The sequence below is a fragment of the Vulpes lagopus genome, chromosome 2, assembly GCF_018345385.1.
Source record: "Vulpes lagopus strain Blue_001 chromosome 2, ASM1834538v1, whole genome shotgun sequence".
Classification (NCBI taxonomy): Eukaryota; Metazoa; Chordata; class Mammalia; order Carnivora; family Canidae; genus Vulpes; species Vulpes lagopus.
In genome coordinates this window covers 93,037,233-93,062,028 of record NC_054825.1, presented here as the reverse complement: position 1 = coordinate 93,062,028, position 24,796 = coordinate 93,037,233, and the positions used below count along the sequence as shown (strand labels likewise).

The window sequence follows — 24,796 nt, the reverse complement described above, 5'->3', positions numbered from 1 at the left end:
CTTTCAGGCATACTTTAATGCATGCACATGTGTGTATCAACACTCACACACAATTTCTTTTTTTTAGTAAAAATATAAGCACATAAGTCTTATTGTTCTGCAATAAGTTTTAATTCTTAACACAAAAATTATGAAATTTATAAATATAAAAATGTATTTTAATGTATTTACATATATCCATAATTATGTATTTTTATATATTGTATACATATACAACTATAAACAATTCCTGTTGGTTGTGGATCAACAAAGGATATTTGATTCATAAAACCATCATGGTAAGCCTGAAGTATGCTGAGATGAGTTGCTCTCAAGTCACTTTGAGTTTTCTTGTAAAACTCAATTTTATAGTGAGTAATCAGTAATTATTTTCTCAATCTAAAAAGTAAAGAACTATACTTCACAATACTATTATATTCTAAAACAAACTCTCTTTAAAATATCCTAAAAATATTTGATCTAATACTGAGGCCACATGATTTACCACTTTTCTGTGTGTGAAACCTTGCCTCTGCAAGAACAAAATTATATCAGCTCTTAAAAAAAAATTCCTCATGAAAGTTCACCACTTTTACCACATAGTGCAAAGCTTCTTCCCATTTTCTTCTTCAGTCATGCAATATCTTATTTTTGGTGTAAGTTTTCATGCACCAAAAAGCACTGGCAAATACGGAAACACATAAACCACTTACTGTCAGTTCTTGCAAGTTTTCTTCCAGCTCAGCGGCTGATCTCTTTTGCATGGCATTCTCGGCCTCTGTTAACCAACACATAATCTCACCTAGTCTTCTTCTATATTCCATCACCTTATTTTCTCCTTTTAGCCTAAAAGAATATATTATCGAAAAACATTGACAAAAATTATCCAACTAGGAAGAACATTATATATTTGCTTTGGATATCCTGACTAAATACACCACACATAAAAATTCTCAATAATTATCTTTAATATATATTTTAAGTGAGTGTTAATAGTAATGTATACTTGCTGCAATACTAAAGATTATTTGGTAATATGAGAATAAAAATTCTACCTTCACTAAATTCAAAAACACTGAAACTATGCGTTATCTTCTCCCATCATGAAAAATTCTGCAGAAATTTAATACCAAAGATTTTTTTAAAGATTTTATTTATTTATTCATGAGAGACACAAAATAAGAGAGGCGGAGACATAGGCAGAGGGAGAAGTAGGCTCCCTGCAGGGAGCCCAATGTGGGACTCGTTTCCGGACTCCTGGATCACGCCCTGAGCCCAAGGCAGATGCTCAACCGCTGAGCCACCCAGGAGTCCCAATACCAAAAATTTTAAGCTACAGACCATTGTACAACATAATGGATGGTTTAAAAAAAGAAGAAGAAAGAAAATCTCTTTATCTCAAAAAAAAAGGAAAAACCTAATTTTCTTTGAGTAGTGCATGAAGATAAAAAGTCATCATTATATGACATATTATTCACATTAGGTGGCAACCATTACTCTACTTTATTCATAGGAAGAAAAGAATAAGAACAAGGCAAGATACTGAGAATGGAAAATTTTTACAAGTATTAGGAAAGTCTAAGAAAAAATGGAAATTTTGTTAGCTCGTTAAAATAAGTATTATATTTGAATATAGCACCAAGTTATAAAAAGAGATCTAGAAGAAACAAAGCAAAAGTTTTAAAGGATATAAGGAAACAAATAGTCATATGAATATAAAAAAGGAACTGCCTTAATTAGATCTTTTAAATGTTATAAGAATAACATTTATAAGTATATAAACCATCTGTCAGAAGATGAGAATATGACTAGAACTCATAAGATGAACAAGATTATATATTTTTCAGAGAGGGTTTGCAAGCTATTTACAGCTTGGTGGTGGTATCATCATTTTTATAGTTGTGGCTATTAGCTGCTGGTTTAAAAATTGAATGCAATTTTTTAATTAATTGATTTGTGTCATCCTGAATAAAAATTTACATTTTTTATGGCTATGACTTTTTAATCACAAAATACCTAACACATGATGCAATATATAAATATAATCGAATGCTAAAGAAATATTTGTATATTTAACAGAGTAATACTTGAAGAAGAGAATTTTAATGTTAAAAACTAAAGAAAATCACTAAAAAATTATAAGTTTACATTTTTAAGTATCCTTCAAGAGGGAACATTACTTAAAGATTAAAATCAATCAAGCAAGAAAGCAATGGTACTAATTGTTATACACTGACAATACCAAAACAGGTAATTTACCCTCTATATCGAAGACTAGTTAATGTAACAACTTTGTAAGCACCCAAACACTATTATAAACCTTGTATTTATTTATTTTTTAAAGGTTTATTTATTTATTTATGATAGACATAGAGAGAAAAAGAGAGGCAGAGACACAGGAGGAGGGAGAAGCAGGCTCCATGCCGGGAGCCCGATGTGGGACTCGATCCCGGGACTCCAGGATCGCGCCCTGGGTCAAAGGCAGGCGCTAAACCGCTGAGCCACCCAGGGATCCCCCTAAGCCTTGTATTTAAAAAAAAGGCTGGCATTTATATTTCCAATGTTGCGTGATCATGACTAACAGTATTTTGAAAATATATCTATGAAGAAAACTAACATCAAGTAATTTCAAGAAGATATACTTGAGTCACATAAAATTTTCATCCGCAAACCAGCAAAATATAATCTATTTTAAATGTTATCTCTAAGAGTAAAAACAAGTTATAAATTTATGTTCAAACAGGAGATAACAATTGCTCATTAAGGAATAACGGCATAAGTTGATGAACTGTGCAAATATTAACTACAAGCACTCAATATAAAAACAAATTACACTGTGTTATTCCTCAATGATTCTGATAACAGTACACATACAAGCTCTTAAAATTGCAAGGTGGCCCCAATTTAAGATAAGTTATAACCTGAAATGAATTTCAACATAAATTTATGAAAATAAATATTGCTCTAGTTAAAATACAAGAAGTTGGAGAAGAGATTCATTATTATCTTGTCCTCAAGATGAGTAAAATATGTATTAGCTTCACCTTGTTAGTTCCTAGAGCAATAATTACCATATTCCCCAGAGACCCACTTGAAAATCTTTAGGAGAATTTCTGCTATTATTGCTAATATCATGCCAGCAGGTACATCTTTTTCCTTAAGATGACCTGGGAGCTAGATGACTTACAAACTAGGAGAACTCTCCATGCAAACGCGTTAGCAAGGCACATAAAACCCTTTGGGACCTCAGCTTCAAATCCCACCCAGGGTCCCTCGAACCCTCCTCATCATATAATTTTGCACCCTCTCACCTGGCCATGTTATCTCATGCCTCCAACCTTTGCCTGTTCTACTCGTTTCCCTAGAACGCCCTCTCGAGTATGAATTTATGGGAAATTGTTACAAATGCTTCAACATTCAGCTTCAAGATCCCTCCCCTTGGAGAGTTCTATGGTCTTGCCAAATTTGTTCAAGCACAGTATTTGAGAGCCTAAATTCATGCCATCACTAACTTTCTGTATGAGACTTGGACAAACTACTTAACCTCTTCTCTCTGAGCCTTAGTTTCAAAAGCTGCACAATAGGTCTAAGTCCTTTCAGAGGAGTTGAGAGGATAAAATGAAACAATGTGTGCCAGGTGCCAAACACAGTCTCTGCCACATGGCAATCTCTCCACCCAAATGCACAAGCCATCAGTTGCCTCTTACCAAAACACACAAAACAATAGATGATTTTATTTTATAAAAAGCTGCCATATGCCAAATATTCATAGTTCCATATTTTGTGTTATATTTCACATTATGAAATAGGACTTAATAAAATATTAGGTTAGTTTTTTTAACAAAAACAATAGCTTATCCCTCAACCAACACATCATCTACAGAGTTAAAATTAGCAGAAAAAAAGAGGACTTTCCAACCCAAACTACCATCAACCTAAAAAGAAGATCATTAATGGGCTAAAACATGTTAAGCAAAGTAGAAGTCCACCATTAAATCTTGAATCTCAAAAATAAGTTCAAATAATTTTAAAGTAACATATAAAATAATTTATAATGCTAAGTACTATATTCCCTGGTAATCAAACATGTTTGCAACCAGAAGACACTCAGTAAAAGCTGGGCATTATAACATAATCTGACATAAAAGCAAACAATAATTCATTATGTTTGTTATATTACATAGATGAGGAATTATACTATTTACAAAGCACTGGCATGTATGAATGTAACACACCCTTTGACTTTATGAATAACCAAGTAAGAGGGATTTCAGAGGAAGATCCCAAGGCCCAATCAGGAAATGTGTAAGAAGTCTGACCCCAAACCCAGATCTTGAGACTGCAAGTCAAGACTGCTCCTCGCCTACTTCAAGTTCCTGCCACATAGTCACCACATGATACTAAAATGTCAAAAATGAGAAAAATAAATCTTTCACATTGTATGACTGAGTAGAAAAGTGAGGCTTTGCAGATAGCCTAAAAATACAGTGAGACAAAATTCTAAAAATAGAGAACATCACAATAGAGGTAAATGTCAGTACAACTCCTATCGTGATATCAGATAATAGAAGATTTTTTGAATTCATATGATTGCATCTTAAAAGGCTCTACCAAAATATCTTTACCCCTGTGCCCTCAAGTTACTACAGCTAAATCACCTTGGCCACCGGTCCTTCACTTCTGCAAAGATGGCATTCCAGCGCTGGTTTAAACCTGCCAGCTTGTCTTTCAAGAAGCTTCCATCCATGGGGGAGAGTTTCTGTACAATCCCCTCCCCAGTTCTGTTTAGGGCTGCAAAACTGGGCTGATGGCTGCTGATCCCCTCTTCAAGTTCCTGTAACAGAGTACAACTCAGGATGAACTCCACTAATTAACTATGCAATGGATGCACAAAGCTACTATGTGTACCAGGTACAGTTTAAGTGTTAGAGAAAGTCCTAGAAGAACCTTTCTGCTCATGAAAAAGGCATTTTAAAACACTTTACTAACATCTCTTTCAACACACTAAATGGAATAATCTATTTTGAAATCTAACCCATTCTCCTGAACGTCACCATGCAAAATACACTGGAAGAGGACAAACAATAATGTAAATAACAGCTGTTTATATTGAAGCATAAGCATCAATTATGTTTGAGTAAAGTGGACTGTTTCTCTTCTTCCAAATATGTGCTTGAAAGCATTTCTAAATGCATATATATGTATAGACCACTACACACTCCTATGTCCCAGCATATGTAAATAAACCTCAGTGTGTATTTTATTGAGATATTGCTTTATAAGTCTGTAAATTTTTAAGCAACAAACTAAAAAAGGATATTGTAAGGTCAAATTTAAGTTCTTATCTATAACTCTAAAAGTAAAATTCATGAAAATTAACATGCTCATGAAAAAAATAAAAGCATGTTCTAATTTCTTTTTTTTTACATGTTCTAACTCCTTGTGAGACTTCTACATAAAGTAGATTTTAAGGATTTAATAAAAGAGAAAATATCTTTAACAATGTAAACTGAAATTTTGCTTGCTTTGGCCATTATTTTTAAAGACCCAATATTAACAGAACTGATTTAGCTATTATGTTATATTTCCCTGAGACTGAATTAGATTCACATGAGCAGCGGCCCTGACTCAGCTCCAGAATAATTTCCTTGTATGAATATTACCAATTCTGCAAAGAAAAATAAGATGAAGAGCATTAAAGTACAGAAAACAGGTGAGATATGCAGATATCCTTCTGTCCTTAATAAACTCTTATATACAAAATTTAACAAATGTTACATTGAACATAAAACCTTAAAGATAAAAATTTTTTCCATTAACCATTAAAGAGCACTTTTAACTTAAATTTTTAAAACCCTAATTAAAAATTGTAAACGCCAATGTTTCTTAAATTTTGGAACTTGGAAAGGAGAACTGGAACAAATTTACAGGTTCTCTACACATTCCTGAAAAGTTAATATATTTAGTTCTTCCTTTCAAAATCAGCCTTAAATGGCACATCCTGAAGAAATGTGCCACCTGTTGAGCAGACCCCTACCCTCTGATGGAGAGCACTCACCTGCTGGTGCATCCTAGCTTTCTCCAAGTCAAGGCCACCATCGGGAGCAAAGCTTTCAGCCAATAACTCTTCAGCCTCCGTTATCCACTGTGTGAGGTCATTAAGGTCACAGTGGAACTGTCTCCATTCTTCCACGGCCCTATCAAAATGACTAGAGGACAAAAAACAAAAGAGGTTTCCAAAGTTTCCAGGACTGTCTAGAGGCAATTTTTCCAACATGGAAATTCAAGTCTCATCGAAACTGAATGCCCCCAAACAAGTGAATTCACAGCTCACTGATCTCTAAGACTAGTTTTCACGAAAGATTATGGTTAATGATGCCTCTTAGAGAAACATGTATCATATCAAGAAGATTCCTGCCCTGCCCTGTCTTAACATGTGGGCATACATACACAAACACACTGGGCAGCTTTTTACCTGAAAAGACAGCCTGCTCCAGCTTGGAAAATCAAGATTGATTAGCTGCAGCCATTCTAACCCACCCAACTTTCCATACTTAACATGTTAAATACCATGAAATGTAAAATATGTTTAATTATTCTATTTTCTTAAGGGGGAAAAAAGAGGGGTTTTATTTCCAGAACACTTAGTTCCCAGCTAGAACAAAATCTAAAAGGCGAAAAACCCCCAAAGGTTCCTTGCACTCTTTTATCTCTGTGTTATGGACCCTATTGTGTCCCCCAAAATTCATATGTTGAAGCCCTCATCCCCCAATGTGACTATATTTGGAGAAAGAGGGAATTTAAGGAGGTAATTAAGGTTAAGTGAAGTCATAAGAGGGGAGCCCTAATCCCAGGAGACGGGTGTCCTAATAGGAAGAGAAACAGACACACAAATGGATCATTTTCTCTCTCTCTATCTCTCTCTCTATCTCTCTCTCCCTGCAAGAACACAGAGGAAAGGCCACAATGTGTAGGCACACAGTGGGAAGGTGACCATCTGCAAGCCAGGAAGAAAGGCCTCATTAGAAACTAACCCTGCTGGCACCTTGACCTTAGACTTTAAGCTTCCAGTACTGAGAGAAATGTGTTTGCTCTTTAAGCCACCCCATCTGTGGTATCTTAGGATGGCAGCCTCAGCCAGTCAATACCCTCTGTGCAATGGCTAATGTGGAGTGTCCCCTTTATCTGATAACAGAACAGTATGGAGGTGCCCACATAGCATGGAACTGTTCGTCAATGAAAGAGCTATCAAGATTTCTATTTAAACATAACTCCTTTAGAAAGGAGATAAAGTCACACTACACTTCTTGTCACATATGGAACACATTAAGTATAGAAGAAAAATCTTTGTTGAATTAGGATCCTAACAAATTTCCCTATGCCTTTTCTTTTAAAGTAGCACTGCTAGGAGAGGGTTAGATGGTATCCCTTAGATTTTAACAATATTTCAAAAAATAATGAAATGGTCCCTGGCATCACTAACTCCTAAAAATGTTCATGTTCCCTTCTTCCATGAAAATCATTTTGAAAATGCTGTTAATATTTTTTGAGTGCCCAGAGAGAAGCAGCGTTCTATTGGGCACGACAAAAATAAGAGCACTTCTAACACATCACTAAGAGAAGATATAGAGGCAATTTTCATGACATTTCATAAAACTATGCAATAACTAAATAACAAACATAGATGCTAACTTTTCAAATGTTGCAATAGTGAATAGAAAATTGCTAAAAAAAAAAAAAAAGGCTGCCTCAAAGATCTGAAGACCTTGAGAATACAAACATGACATTTAGTAACAATAAGTATCATTGTAATGGAACATAAATCTCAAACTAATGTAAGCAGCATAGCTATGGATTAAATAGGAGAGTCAAAAGAAAGAAAGAAAGGAAAAAAGAAAAGAAGAGAGAAGAGAAGAGAGAGAAGAGGAGAGGAGAGGAGAGGAGAGGAGAGGAGAGGAGAGGAGAGGAGAGAGAGAGAAGAGAAGAGAAGAGAAGAGAAGAGAAGAGAAGAGAAGAGAAGAGAAGAGAAGAGAAGAGAAGAGAAAGAGAAGAGAAAGAAAAGAAAGAAAAGAAAAGAAAGAAAAGAAAAAAGAAAAGAAAAGAAGAAAAGAAAAGAAAAAAGAAAAGAAAAAAAAGAAGAAAAGAAAAGAAAAGAAAAGAAAAGAAAAGAAAAGAAAAGAAAAGAAAAGAAAAGAAAAGAAAAGAAAAGAAAAGAAGGAGATGCATGTTCAGGTAGGACTCACAAAGCCATCATCACCTCCTCTCTAACCCAACCAGCTTGTAGAGGAGGCAGCAGAGTATTGTGATGAGCTGTGGACCTCCAGAGAATCAGACTCCAAGTCCCAGCCTTACTGCAGCCTTGGTTTAGACCTGAACTATAAGCATATTTGTTTGTTCTCTCTAATATTTCAGGTGGTCTTGCCATCTTCCCCACAAATTCTTCTCACCACCGATGTACCCTATCTCTGGCAGCCCCCCCAGGACCCGAGATGACCGTCTGATTGAATGTAGTCAATGCAGAACCTCGGCCGAGCACCGCAACCACTGTGTCCTGGGGTTGCGGGCTGTCCCCATGGCCCAGCGGGTCAGGGAAGGTGGCGGGGACTCTCCCCACCCTCCCTGCCCACGGATGTTCCTGCGCGAGCATCAGAATAAACTGCCGCCTTTGTAAAAAAAAAAAAAAAAAAAAAGGTAGGTACCATCACCTACCTACATCCTCAAGCCCAAGACTTGGGATTCAGTTTTTACTTCTCCCTCTTCTTTACTCTGGACACCCCACCAATCACATTTTACTGATTCAACTATTTAATTCTCAATTTTTCCCTTAATCTCTACTTCCACAGTCACTATCCTAATCAAGTTATTATCATGTGAGCAGCACAGACAGGTCCCCTTAGCTCTCAGTCTTGTCTTCTACCGTGTATTCTATAATCAGCAAACTCTCATTCCCTTGGTATAAAATACTGTCATGGCTCCCTACAATTACACATGGATTTTTCTAATACTGTAAATATATTTCCTCTTCCTTCTGATTTTAATAACATTTTCTTTTCCCTAGCTTACTGTATTATATGAATACAGTATACCATACATATAATATACAAAATACATTAATAAACTACGTTACCAGTAAGGCTCTACTCAACAGTAAGCAGTAATAGTTAAGTTTTGGGGAAATCAAAAGTTATACACAGACTTTTTTTAAAGATTTTATTTGCTTATTCATGGAAGACACAGATAGAAACATAGGCAGAAGGAGAAGCAGGCTCCCTTTGGGGATCTTGATGCAGGACTCGATCCCAGGACCCCAGGATTATGACCTGAGCCAAAGGCAGACACTCAACCACTGAGCCACCCAGGTTCCCCCACATACTTTTTACTACATTGCAGGGGCAGTCAGTGCTCCTATCCCCATGTTGTTCAAGGGTCAACTGTACTTAACGTGATATATAAGGTCCTTCAAATAGAGTCCCTTCAGACCTTTCTAGTTTCATCTTTCTGCTATGAGTTCTAACTCTGTTGGACTATTTTCATTTCCTCAACAGCAGTGCACTCACGCGTGCTCTCTCTCTCATTCATCTTTGAAGGTTCTTAGCATGGTCTCCTGTATTTTCCCCACCATAGCACTATTTAATAAGTGCCTGTCATTATTTTTCTACTATGTATATTTGGACCCTAAGACAGAGACTGTATATATTAGTACATCTGCGTTATAATCATTTTATAGCTACTTATATGTAGCTACTTATATGAATGCCTTGAATTAGTCATTACTCAGTAAATATTGGTCAAACAGATGGTGCATGGACAGATGGATAGACAAGTATACAGAGGTAGGTGGATGGATAAACTCTTAAAATTGAATTCAAAAACTTTTTAAATAATAGAAAAAGAATGAGAAAATTAAGAAGGAAAACTACTCCTTGCAGAAGATGGAATTCTGAGTAAGAATCAGAAACTGGAAGGTAAAGAAAATTTTAATCAAGTTTGTGTGACATGAATGAAGGAAATTCTTTCTGAGCAATATGCACAAGGTATAAGAAATTAGGCCATCTGGAGAACACTGTTAAAAAGCTTCTAAGTTCAAGATGAGAGGTCTGAACTTTGTTCACCACCAAAGGAAATAAAGAGGATGAATACCTGAGAAGACATTCTTAGGAGAGAAGATACATGATGATCCAAGGATCCATGATAAGAAGGAAGAAATAAGTGGCTCAAAGAAAGGGAAGAAATTCATCCAGAAAAAGGGGGCTTCATTATTTATCTAAGATCGTTGGAAAACTACTTATTTGGAAAAACACGAAAATTAATACTATGCACCAGTGTTAAAGAGGCATAAGACAGTTTTCAAAGAAAGATGACTGATTTATATTTTCATGGCATTTATCTTACTTTTACAACAAAGATGAAAAAAGTTCAACAAAGATGAAAAGCTTTTTTCCGCATAGATTAGTTTTATTTCTTTTTCTGTTTGTTTCAAGTTTATTTAAATTCTAGTTAGTTGACATATAATCTAATAAGTCATTCACAGAAAAACACATACCATATGATTTCACTTATATGTGGAATTTAAGAAACAAAACAGATGAACATCAGGGAAAGAAAGAGAGAGAGAGGCAAACCATAAAACAGGCTCTTAACTATGGAGAACAAACTAAGGGTTGCTGAAGGTGAGGTGGGGGAAGGTATGGGCTAAATGGGTGATGGGTAATAAGGAGGATACTTGTTGCAATGAACACTGGGTGTTGTACGTAAGTGATGAATCACTAAATTCTACTCCTGAAGAAGTTTGAAAAGTTTTATAGGTCAAATAGCACAGGGACCCGGTATAGACAAATGGACTTGGTGATCACCCTAATGTGATTATAATTGATAATTGAAACCATGAAAGTACAGGATGTTTTCCATTGCCTAGATGTTTTATGGGAAAAAAACAGAATATACAAAAGTTCTCACTTACTATTTGTGAAAGGTGGATAAACATGGATAAAGAAAAATAAACATTTAGGATAGGGTACTAAAGTTGGGAGTGAATGAAAATTAAAAATAAGAACATAAGGCATCCAAGTGCTGGGATAAAATAAAAGAGATAACCCTCTAGCAAATGTAATCAAGTTAACAAAGGACAGAAGATAATAAAAGTCATGGTAGATGAGACTTTTTGAACATAAGAAAATATAGTTTAGTGCTTAAAATTTTTGAAAATTCCCATGGAATAAACTCTTTTCTAAAAGGTAACATTTTTATAATCAAGAAAATTGAATTTCTGCCATCAGTATTACTAGTCCACAATGTTCTTGACATTTTACCACATTAGCCAAATGCATATATACGAATAGGAAGATTTTTAAAAAGAAGAAGTTATCATTATATACAACTGATATGTCAATATATACAAAAGTCAAAAAAATAAGTTTTATACTCACACACACACACACATGCACACACACCCAGAGTGTAGAAGAAAGCTATCACACACCAACTCTACAGCAACAAACAAGAGAAACACAAAACAACCAGAAGACAGGGATCTGCAGGAACTTTCCTCAGGGACAAAAGTGCTAGCAGATGCCATTTTTTCTTGCCCTTGCCCAGAATAGATAGCCAGATGCTGCTGGAAGCTAATTCTGACACTCTGCATCCATTCACCTTGCTAGCACCATATGCCCTATCCTGGCATTCCCATGCAGACTCACACAGTCAACCAATTCACCTGGGCAGGCATCCCTCTAACGTGATTCCTGACCTGAGGAGAAGACACACACCAAAGTGCCCACACTTTCTGCAGTTGGGCCTCTGAGCTGGCTATAAGGAACAAACCCTGTCCTACTCTGCACCAGCAGCTGTTGCAGCAGCTAATTGCAGATTGCCAGTCTATGTGTTGGCCCCCCCACTAACAAATCCAAGGTGGCTGCACCCAGGTGTTTTCATGGGTGCAAACCCTGCCCAGTGGGCCCATAGCAGGCAAAGTAGGTCACTGTAGCCAGCTGGGCTAAAGGCTAGCCTGACACACAGCATGCCAAAGAAACCATAGCTCAGCCACAACAGGAGGGCTCATGCAGTAGTGTAGGACTGCATTACAGGGCAGTACACAAATCCAGTGCTTTCAAGACTAGGAGATGTAACTGACCTACCGAATACACAGAAACAAACATAGAGAGTCAAACAAAATGAGGAAACAGAGGAATATGTCTCAAATGAAAGAACAAGACAAAATCCCAGGAAAAAATCTAAACAAAACTGATAAGCAATAGGACTTATAAAGATAGCAAAGTAATGGTCATAAAGATACTCACCTTACTTGACAGAAGAATATTTGAACTCAGTAAAAACTTTAACAAGAAGATAGAAATTATAAAAAATAATCAGTCAGAAAACTAATGAATACCATAATTAAAATGAAAAATATACCAGAGGGTATCAACAGATTAGAGGATGCAGAAGAATGGACCAGCAATCTGGAAGCCAGCGGAATGGAAAGCAACCAAAATGAACAGCAAAAAGAAAATAATAAAAATAAAATTGGGAATAGATTAGAGGAACTCTGAAAAATCATCAAATGTAATAACATTCTCATTATAGGGATCTCAAAAACAGAAGACAGAGGGGGCAGAAAATTATTTGAAGAAATAATAGCTGAAAATATCCCTAACAATAGGAAGGAAAAGACATCCAGGTCCAGGAAGCATAAAGAGTCCCAAACAAAATGAACTCAAGGAAGTGCACACCAAGACACATAATAATTAAAATGGCAAAACTAAAGATAAAGAAGAAATCTTAAAAGCAACAAGAAAAACTAACCATTACATAAAAGGGAAATCCCATGAGGCTATGAGGTGATTTTTCCACAGAAAATTTGCAAGCCAGAAGCGAGCGGCATAATATATTTTAAGTGCTGAAAGAAAAAAATCTATAATCAATACTCAACCTGGCAAAGTCATTCAGAATTGAAGAAGAGACAGAGTTGCCCAGACATACAAAAGTTAAAGGAGTTCATCACCATTCTTCAAAGTAGAAATAAAAGGCCACAACTAGAAAAGTAAGAGAATAATGAAAAAAGAATCACTGGTAAAAGCAAATATATAGTCAAGACTTAATGTGAAATCTGAAACCATAAAAATAACATAGGCAATCTCTTGGACATTGGCCATAAATATCCATATTTATGGATATGTTCCTCAGGCAACACACACACACACACACACACACACAAAGCTAAAATGGAACCACACCAAAATAAAAAGCTTTTGCACAGCAAAGAAAATCATCAAAGAAAGAAAGAAAGAAAGAAAGAAAGAAAGAAAGAAAGAAAGAAAGAAAGAAAGAAAGAAAAGAAAGAAAAGAAAAGAAAGAAACGAAAAGAAAGAGAAAGAAAAGAAAAGAAAAGAAAAGAAAAGAAAAGAAAAGAAAAGAAAAGAAAAGAAAGCAACCTACTGAATGGGAGAAAATATCTGCAAATGATCTATCCAATAAAGGGTTGTTATCCAAAATCTATAGAGAACTTATACAACTCAATCCAAAACAACAAGTAATGCCATTAAATTGAAGAGGATCTGAATAGACATTCTTGCAAAGAAGACATCAGACAGCCAGCAAACACATGAAAAAATTGTTCAACATCACTAGTCACTAGGGAAATGCAAATCAAAACCACATGAGATATCATGTTACACCAGTCAGAATGCCTAGTATCAAAAAGATAAGAAATAACAAGTGTTGGAAAGAATGTAGGAAGAAGGGAACCCTCATACACTGTTGGAGGGAGTGTAAATTGGAGCAGTTACCATGGAAAACAGTATGGAGGTTCCTCAAAACTTAAAACAGAAATACTACATGATCCAGGAATTCCACTATTGGATATTTACCCAAAGGAAATGAAAACACTAATTTGAAAAGATATATGCAACCTTATATTTGTTGCAGCATGATTTTAATAGCCAAGATATGTAAGTAACTTATATGACCATCAATAGATGAATAGAGATTTTATACACACACACACACACACAATAGAACACTATTCAGCCACCAAAAAAAAGAATGAGATCTTGCTATCTGCAACAACATAGATGGACCTAGAGAGTATTATGTTAAGTGAAGTAAGTCAAGCAGAGAAAAGACAAACACTGATGATTTCACTTATATGTGGAATCTAAAAAACATAACAAACAAAACAGACTCATAAACAGAGAGAACAAATTAGTGGTTGCTGGACAGAGAGGAGTAGGAGAAGGGATGGGCAAAATAGGTGAAAGGAATTAAGAAGAATAAACGTCTAGTTATAAAATAAGTAAGTCATGGAGATGAAAAGTACAGCATAGGTATATATTTAATAATACCGTAATAATAATGTTGTATGGGGCCAAACAGTGACTAAACTTGTTGTGATGAGCACTGAATAATGTATGGAATTATAAAATCACCAGGATGTACACCTCAGGTTGATATAACATTATATGTCAAAAATACTTCATTTATTAAAAAAAAAAAAAAGAGAAAGAAAGTAAAGCACAAAACTACCAATAATAGTCCTGGGGAGAGAGGTATAGATAAACCTTCAAATCTTTACTGAGAAGACAGAGAAGAATTAAAAAAATTGGGAAAAAAAAAACTGTATTTCAAATTGATCGCGTTTTCACAAATTGGTTTGAGATGATGAAAATTTTACCAGAAGAAAAATATAGAAAAATAATATGAATTTAAAGTCAGAATAATTAGGGAAAGTACATTTTCTGGATATACTCAAAATAATTTCCTAAACATACTGGATAAAAAATTTTTCTGGATATGCTACTCGAAAGTATTTTATAATGCTTTAAAAATGGAACTATTATGGTATAAGAGTAAAAATGACAGTGTGATAAAGTAAATTAGAAAAATTAAATAAAAATGAGCTATGAGAATACACTTAAATTTATAATAAAGAAATTATCACAAAAAATAAGGAAAAGCTAAATTATTCTATAAAAAGTATGAGAAAATTAGTTGTTCATATAAGAAAAATAAGACAAAGCAGATTAGTGTTTCTTAACCCAGATTATACCAAAAAAAAATGAATTGAGGAGTGTTTAAAAGGTAGGATGCATGAACTCTATCTACTCTTGTTACTAAAGAGGCAGTGTACAGAACCACCAATGTGGAGGCTTAACCCAAAATACATACCATAATAAAATTCAGATGGGTTAGCTATTTAATATAAACTTTAAGTCAAATAAAATTGTCCTTAAAATATACATACTTAATCTCATAATTAAAAGGTAATTTATATGCATATAAACAAAACAAAATCACAAAGGAAGACATAAGATATGATTATATAAAATTAGAACTTCCATATATAAAAAACACCACTAACAAAATTAAAGGACCCATGAATAAAAAAAAAAAAAATGTGAATAGTTAATATCCCTAATGTGGAAAAAAACTTTTGCATATTAGTAAGTAAACAGTAATATCATGATAGAAAAACAAGCAAAGAGGATCACCTAACAATTGACAGAAGAAATAACACTGGGGTCAGTAAACATATATAAGAATATTGAAATCTCACTGATAACCAAAAAATGAAAATAGGAAAATAAAACTGAGATACAATCCATCACAACACAATTATCAAAAGTTTGTCCAAAAAACAAAAACAAAAATAAACTGTTGATATTAACCAGATTCCATAAGATCCCTTTGACAAATATGGTTGGCAGATATATGACAACTAATTTCATGATGCAATCCAAATCCTCATTAAGTTAAAAGTTATGCTTTAAAAGCCTTGGGATGCCTGGGTGGCTCAGGGCGTGGTCCTGGAGTCGCAGGATAGAGTCCCCCATTAGGCTCCCTGCAGGGAGCCTGCTTCTCCCTCTGCCTATGTCTCTGCCCCCCACCCCTCTCTCATGAATAAACAAATAGAATCTTTTCAAAAAATAAACAAATTTTAAAACTAAAAGCCTTAAAAGTTATGCTTTGAGGCACCTGGGTAGCTTAGTCAGTTAAGTATCGGCCTTTGGCTCAGGACATGACCCCAGGATCCTGGGATCAAGCCCTCCAAGGGGCTCCCTGTTCAGCAGAGAGTCGGCTTCTCCCTCACCCTCCACTTGTACACGCACATGTATACGTGTGCGCTTTCTCTTTCCCACTTTTTCAAATAAAATCTTTTTTTAAAAGTTACTATGTTTTAACAAATTACTCATTTTCTAATAATCAAATCTAATGAAGCAAAACTATGCATAAAGATGTATGTAAAAAAATTCTCTAAACATACAGACATGATATTAAAAATCCATAGAAAGGAACACACCCAAAGGCCATTAACAGTGATCTGTTCAAGGACTGTATACTCACTTGAAATATGAGGGCTAAAACAAACAAACAAAGACAAAGTACATGAGTACATTTTGTGTGCGTGTCTCTTAAGTTTTCCAATACCTTTTTCTGGTTAACTTTCCTCTTACACACAGTACTTTATATTGAGCTATTTCACACCTCACTTGCCTTTCCACCACATACACAGCTACTGGCAAAAATCTTATCAGTTTTTATTTCTACTTGTTTTTTTAAAAAAGATTTTATCTATTTAAAATGAGAAACACACACACACAGAGAGAGAGAGAGAGAGAGAGAGAGAGAGACAGGCAGAGGGAGAAGCAGGTTCCATGCACGGAGCCCGACATGGGACTCAATCCTGGGTCTCCAGGATCACTCCCTGGGCTGAAGGTGTCGCTAAACTGCTGAGCCACCCGGGCTGCCCTTATTTCTACTTATTAGTAGGCCTGGTCAAATCTAGGAAGAAGAAGACTCAAAAAACATTAAGCAAAATTATTTTTAAAAAACAGTTTTGGGTTATACACAGATTTAAATTATCAACAGCTATCTCTGTTCTTCACTTGCATTAATCATCAAGTGTATTTCAGAGATGTATTAATGAAAATCTTTTTTAAGTTTTTTAAAGAAAATGAACACCATTTAGATACTAAAAATTAAAGGTGTTTCCTTTAATTATCTAAATATTATGTTGCACATGATCATCTATGTGTGATGCAATTCCTCTTTCTTTAAGGAACCACACTCATCACAATTTATTAAACAAGGCATAGGACAAGGATGTGAATCTTAGCTTATGTTATTATGTTATTATGTTATGTTATTAAGCTTACACTTAATCTTAGCATACATATGACCTTTGTCATGCCCATGAACCCATAGACCTTTTTAGGAAAAGTAGGTATTAATTTAATTTACACATACCTTTTACGATCATTGTACATTCTATTAATTCTGTCCCATTTTGCATTCAACTGAGTAAGTGTGTCCCGGATTTGAATGGCTTCAGTTCCAGAAGCTTCGAGGATAACATCTGGTTGCTTTTCATGAATAACTGCAATCTGTTCCCCAAGTTTGTCCAGTTGTTCTTTGATATTCTACAAATATATTGTCACACATCAATAAAATTCAGCAAAGAGACATGAAGAATGAAATCCCAGATCAAAAATTTATCTTGCATAACATTTATTTAAAATATGAGACATAATAATTGTTGCTCATCAAAACTGAAATCTTTTTAATGAAATAATACCCCATATTTGCCAAAGTGTGAGAAATACTACCTAATATCCTAATGGCAGAAAAGAAAATCCTCACAGTTGTTCAAAGCAGTATTTGTACAATATCAAAAGCCTCAATATTCTGTAAAGGTAATGAAATGTTTGAAGATGGAATGATTTTATTTTCAAATAGCTAACAATGCCAATTTAAATGACAGAAATAAGCTATCAAACCTATCAAATCTAATAGTAATTTATTGGAAATTTGTATGTAAGCATAATCAAATTATATGAAAAGGCCTTGATGATATTTAAGAGTCTTATAAATAACTAAAAACTTCCAAGTCTCTATTAACTTTAAGCAACATGCTATTCCATACCCTAAAAACTGGCCAATCTTAACTTGTTATAGATTACAACATAAATGCTGATATTGTACATCAACTGACAATCAAGTTTATAAGAAAGGTATATGGTTCATGCACATGTTTGATTAAAGAAGTTTTTGATGTTGCCAGGAATTACTAACTGTGCATACTTAAAAATCCATTAACTGCTCTTTAAAAATTAAAAATTTGGTAATATTTTATTGATGAATTGGGAAAGTTTTATTATTCATATACATTATTAATTCCTTGGCACAAATTTTAAATTATAGGCCATCTATAAAGGCACAAGGACAGATTTGCTTTATTCCTACATTAATGGTGGCTACTCAGATGAGGTGCCTGGAGATTTACCTTCAGAGAGTCTTCCTGAAAAGAGAAGTCTTCATAGACAACAGTGCTTAGTTCTGGAGCATTAAGTGATAATTCAGCATCATCCATGGAAAGTAAAACTTTGCTAATCTCAACTAGATAATCTGTGGGGAGAGGTGACAATCGAATTCCAGGAGCAAGCTGACCTGTTCTCCTCTGTTGATTAGGGACTGTCTATAAAAACAATAATAATAGGAAACATCTCTTATAATATCCTCACAATAAATAGTAGCAAATAGAAGAAAACACCGTACTATTTTGTGGAGCAATTCAATACCATGAACACAAATCAAAAAAACTAAGTTTTATTTGTTTATATTTTTGCCCTGTCTTGCTGTAGAAACTCTTAACAATCTCTACTCTGATTTTCTTCTGTAGCCTGCAGTGAAAGAGTATAAAGAAGTTAAAGCTTGAAAGGTTTTTAAGACATGTGCTTACTAAACTTATTTAGTAAACAAGAAAATATAACAACTCCTTTCCTGAGCTGTTGGGGAAATGAGAATATGCCACAAATCATAAAATCCTATATGAAATAAAACATCTTAATATCATTATCATTTTACCCATTTTGTAAAATGTCACAATTATATTAAAAACTTCTGGGCCTCACTGTTGAAAACATAAATAAGTTAAACAAGTATTCATAACATAAGAAATGCAACAGTGGTTTTGATTAAAATAATACCCAGGTAATTCAGTATATAATCTTAACCTTTGAGAACAATATTACAGAACATGACTCCTATATAACACAATCAATTCAGACAGATCCTTAGGCGGGTGGACTACCTATTTGGGTACATTTATTCATATATCCTCCATCAGAGCTTTCTCAACAAAACAATGCTTTCTGGGATGGGCTACCAGCCTTGCAGGCATTCAAGTCCTTTACTCCAAATGGCTATAGTTCATTAAATGCCATCTACTACTTGCAAACAGCAAAGTGCATCTTCTCATGAATTAAGATGGCTTCCCAGATGCTTTCACTATTTTCCTCTATTGAACCTCTAAAAAAATGGTATTCCTTTGCATATTCAAATATGGCAGTGAAAATGATCATAAATACATGTTCAATGAGGCACTATCTTAAAGATGGTTATGTTTGGACAGCCCGGGTGGCTCAGCGGTTTAACGCTGGCTTCAGCCCAGGGCCTGATCCTGGAGACCCAGGATCGAGTCCCACATCGGGCTCCCTGTATGGAGCCTGCTTGTCCCTCTGCCTGTGTCTCTGCCTCTCTTTCTCTCTCTCTCTCTCTCTCTCTCTCTCTCTCTCTCTCAAATGAATAAATTAATAAAATCTTTAAAAAAAAACTTAAAAAATGGTTATGTTTATACTTCCTAAATGAAACCAAGATTCAAGACTAAAACCAGTGAATCAACAACATGGTGTTGAATATAGAGGTGTGCATTTATTTGTCTCCTAGAATGCGATAAAATACTTTTAGCAATTGGACAGTCTTGATTAGCAAGATAGAGGCAAGCCAAAGATTTCCTGATTTTATCCACAGGATTATTTATACTTGATACTAATATTAGTTTTATTATCCTGATGCCACACATTCAAATTTTACTCAGAAAGCATTTCTAGATATTTACCCATGAGTCCAAGAAGGCAAATTATATTTTTTAAGCAAATATAAAAAAATGGGAAGGTCTGCAGGTATTGTAAATAGGAAGTTCCAAGTTAAAAAAAAAAATCACATTCATTAAAGACTACCTTTTTCTATTCAGACTATAAAGATAACCTAGGATTTTCTGAGTCTCCACACTCTTGTAGAAGCAGCAAGGGCAGTTCAAAATTTAAACATGTGCTTTCTGTATTCCCAAAATAGATTTTATCCCAAGAGAGTAATCAATCAAAATGTCTTAGGAGAAGAAAAAAAAAAAAAAAGTCCTCGAGATCTGACCCAGACTTTACTTCTGGATAATTTTATCTTTAAAAAATTCTGCTAGGACACAGAAATGCAAATATACTGCAAGCTAATGCTAACATTAGACAGTGTAAAATGATGTTACTCATATAATATACAACCTAAATTCCAGATAAATAGATTAAAAAGTTCATTTTACAAGAACATTTTATAAAAAGGTCATAGGTTTTGTTTTTATCAAACCACAGAGAAAAACCAGAACTAAACAGAACTGAATATTCATTATCTCTGTGGAAAATAAGTACTTTTCAGGTCCTAAACAGGCTGAGGAAACACACACACACACACACACACACACACACACACACACACACACAGGACAAATACACTCATGCAGGGCTAAACAAAAATTTTAAATGGTTGCATGTTAAAGATAAAATAATTAGGAAAAAAGTAGGAGCACCTGGGTGGCTCATTTGGTTAAATGTCTGCCTTCAGCTCAGGTCATGATCCCAGGGTCCTGGGATGGAGCCCCACATAGCGCTTCCTGCTCAGGGAGGAGTCTGTTTCTTCCCCTCTCTATACCCCTCCCCTTGCTTGTGAACTAACTCTCTCTCTCTCTCTCTCTCTCTCTCTCTGTCTCTCGCAAATAAACAAAGCCTTAAAAAAATGATAAAATAATTAGAGGATGAAAATCAACAAGAAAATACTTTTATAGCAAATATGACAGGAGACTAATATATTTTATAAAGGGCTCACACATATTTTAAAAATAGTAACACATACTCTCAGTAAACAAATGGAAAAGGTCATTTACACACATTTCAAGTAAGAAAATGAGTTCTTTAAATGTGGTTCTCAATTCTGACTGAACATTAGAATTGTGTTTGTTTCAAGAGAGTTCACATATAGGTCCAACCTAAGAGATTTTGTTTAACTGCTTTGGGGGTCAGATTTTTTTAATTCCCCAAGGGATTCTAATGTTTATACGTAAGACACAGTTTTAAAACTGCAAATTAAAAAAAAAAAGCAAATTTGAAGAAGTATATTACCTAATGAAACAAGGACAAAAACATTTCAAACATTTTAAAAACATTTTAGTTACAATAACTAATGCTACTGAATCCAAAACGAAATGAACTTGTTGTAAAGTATATTAGTACTCTTAAAAAGCATATGTATTCATTTGTTAAAAGTCCAAAAATTATTTCTATTTTAGACCAGTAATGATTGACGATTTGAAACCCAAAAATAAAGTTCTAGGAAAACAAGATACTTTTCAAAGTATCAATGAAGCAAAGAACTATAATATCATCTCAAAAATGTTAGAAATAAAAATGGAGCCACGCCTTAAAAAGATAACACATTTTTCAGGTAAAATAAAGAGATAAAACCCACACCAGGGAATAGGAATAAAATTAGCAAGATCTCAAAGATGCAAAGGCACCTGTGTGTTTGGGAAAATGTACAGAAAGCCAGCATAGCTATACTCCTGGTGAGTGCCAGTGAGTCAAAGAGGTAGCTGGAAGCCAGACAGAAGAAGCCTTAGTGTATCATTATAGTGATGAACCTTGCACTTGTAGTTTCTTCTGTATTTTGCAGTATTTTCTTGAACACTTTCTTAGTTAAAGGAATGTCATGACCAGCCGTAACTCTGGAGGGGAATAATTCTGAGGACCACTTGGAGGATGGGCTAGAGTTAAGAAAAACTGGACATAAGAAAACCCGGCTTGGGACACACTGCAGTGCCTAACAGGAGAAAAATCACAGGAGTCTGAATTATGGAAAGGAGAGAGGACAAAGAGATTCAGTCATTTCCCCAGGGTTGTAAAGCAAGTAGAGCTGTGTCTAATTTCAGGCTCAGCTGCATCTTACTTCCTTCGGAAGTGATGGTTTTAATACCTACTTGATGTGGTGTGAGGAACAAGAAATGGTTGAAAAGATTTTGAGGTTTCTATTTTGAGAATACATCGTTTTTAAGGAAATACTAAGGAATACTAAGGGAATACACTAGGAAATATGGGTGGGAAGCGAGAGGACACATTTAGGTTGGGACATGTTACAATGTTGCATGCATAAGCCACATACAAACAGAGACATCTCACAGGCAGAAAGCTGAGAGAGTAGAATCTTCTACTAGGTTCAACATCCTCAACTAAAAATGGTTCTTAGAGGGATTACCTAAGAACAGACTTTTAGAGAACACCAACACACTTACAATGCAGTTGGGAAGATGGCCACTGAAAAGGAAGTTAGTAGGGAATCTTTTTCTAGAATATAATCATAGTTCATCAATTCATAAATTTAGTTATTTGTAAACTAATATGTTTTGAGGTGATTAAGACCTCCATATATAAAATACAGAACTGAAGGAGAAAGTCACCTTTTTTTTTTAAGATTTTATTTATTTATTCATAGAGACACAGAGAGAGAGAGAGAGAGAATGAGAGGCAGAGACACAGGCAGAGGGAGAAGCAGGCTCCATGCAGGGAGCCCGATGTGGGACTTGACCCGGGGTCTCCAGGATCACACCCCGCACTGCAGGCAGCGCTAAACCGCTGTGCCACCGGGGCTGCCCGGGAAGTCACTTTTAAAAGGATAGATGCCTTTTAGATTTGATACATTATCAGAAGTCCAAAAAAGATCCCAATAAATAGGACTTTGTTTCTATTTTCTTTGAATCCTGTCCCATCTAAAAATACAAATGTTATTTAGTAATGCATACCAGGAAGGAGAAAGAGATACTATTCCACCTGTTTTTTAAGGTATCCATGAAACCAACATCAAATATTGGAATGGCAAGAGCTAAATAAGTTATTTAAAGAACACAGAGTCCCTCGGGAGATAATACCTTAGTTTTATTGTATCTTGTCCGCAAAAGTAGTAACTGCAAACGGATCTTTTCTTTTTTATTATCCTCCATAGGTTGATGTAACATTTGTTCTCCTCTTTGTAGAACTTCCTCAATTTGGGCTCTCTCCTCATCCACCTGAATGTTTAATAGGAAAAACAATTTACTCAAAAGAAAAAAATGCACAGCATCACTTACTAATCATTTCCCAAGAAGGACAACTAACCTACAAAGTGTGAGATCAGTCAAGATCTGTTCAGCTGAATAAGTAACAAAAATTCATGTTTTTTAAAAATATTTCAAATTTGAAGTTAAAATATCTTATAAAGAATGTTAGTTTAGCAGAAGTTAGAGAACATTTAGACAACACTTGGCAGAAAATCACATTTGGGTCTATTATTTGGCATGATTTGGCAGATTCTTTGGCTAAACATCATTGATATAAAAATATAATTAACAGAAAAGTAAGAACACCGTGACTTTGAAAATCTCCTTGAACTGACCTTTTCATCTTCACCACTGAATTCCAAGTGTTTTTCCACAACTTTTAACATATTTTCTATGTCACTTTCTAATTTTTCCAGATCAGAGAAAAGTACATCAGCTTCAAATGCTTCAGTGGTAACCAGACGTTGGTACGATAATGGTTCCTGGTCAATTAGCAACTGCAGAAGTTAAAGTACTCGTTGAAAAGATACATTCTTAACTAGACCTTTCATCATTAATTAGAGGGATGGAGTGTCAAGAGAGGAGCTAGCATTTATTTGAATTAACTTTAATTTCATTCATTCACAGAGCAATGAGTTTATCTATTTGGGCTTCTCAGAGTTATCCATTTTCTCCAAACTCCAGCCAGAGATGTGAGCTAGTGTGCAAACAACTGTGGCTCCCTGTAGTGCTGTGTGGAGGATTCTGAGATCCCATATGAGCACAACACAAAATAGGACCAAGGCCTAAAAACCATCCCTGCCATGGCCACAGAAAGAAGAAGGGTGAAGCGGCTGTGTGGTTCAGTGGTTGAGTGTCTGCCTTCAGCTCAGATCATGATCCCGGGGTCCTGGGATCAAGTCCTGCACTGGGCTCCCTGCATGGAGCCTGCTTCTCCTGCTTATGTCTCTGCCTCTCTCTGTGTTTCTCATGAATGAATAAATAAAATCTGAAAGAAAGAGAAAAAGAAAGAAAGAAGAAAGAAAGAAAGAAAGAAAGAAAGAAAGAGAAAGAAAGAAAGAAAGAAAGAAAGAAAGAAAGAAAGAAAGAAAGAAAGAAAAAGAAAGAAAGAGAAGGAAGGAAGGAAGGAAGGAAGGAAGGAAGGAAGGAAGGAAGGAAGGAAGGAAGAAAGAAAGAAAGAAAAAAAAACAAAAAAAGAAAGAAAGAAAGAAAGAAAGAAAGAAAGAAAGAAAGAAAGAAAGAAAGAAAGAAAAGAGAAAGGGTCACCACCGAGTATAGGTACATCCCATAGAATGTCTCCCAGGTAACCTTCCCCCATGGAATCCCCTTTGGATTTTGATATCCAAACTCTGAAAAAGTACATATTTCTCAATGTGGTATTTTCAGACAGTATCACTATAGAAAAACTTTATAATTATATGACTAAACTCAGTGTAACAACTTTAATAAAATTAACATGCAGGAAAATAACAGGATGTTGGCTCAGCATAGGGAAACAAGGTTCTCACACTGATTATGGAAGTAGAAATTGGCACAAACTTTTGTAAGACTCTGGAAAATGTATTTAATGGCATTTATATGCACAACTTTTACAACAATTTTAAGGAATTCTAAGAATTGACCCTAAGGGCA

The 24,796-nt window shown here is 35.0% G+C and overlaps 1 protein-coding gene across 9 annotated transcripts in view; it reads right to left on the bottom strand.

The window, feature by feature from the left end:
• The window catches only part of UTRN (utrophin), a 496,122-nt gene that overhangs the window by 261,900 nt on the left and 209,426 nt on the right, over positions 1-24,796 (bottom strand). For all 9 annotated transcript variants that reach the window (XM_041741733.1, XM_041741729.1, XM_041741764.1 and 6 more), the window contains 7 exons: positions 23,500-23,661; positions 22,997-23,134; positions 18,257-18,448; positions 17,221-17,393; positions 6,038-6,188; positions 4,638-4,813; positions 693-825 (listed from right to left, as the gene is read on the bottom strand). In XM_041741733.1, coding sequence (XP_041597667.1) covers positions 693-825; positions 4,638-4,813; positions 6,038-6,188; positions 17,221-17,393; positions 18,257-18,448; positions 22,997-23,134; positions 23,500-23,661 — 1,125 coding nt within the window. The remainder of the gene's footprint in view (positions 1-692; positions 826-4,637; positions 4,814-6,037; positions 6,189-17,220; positions 17,394-18,256; positions 18,449-22,996; positions 23,135-23,499; positions 23,662-24,796) is intronic.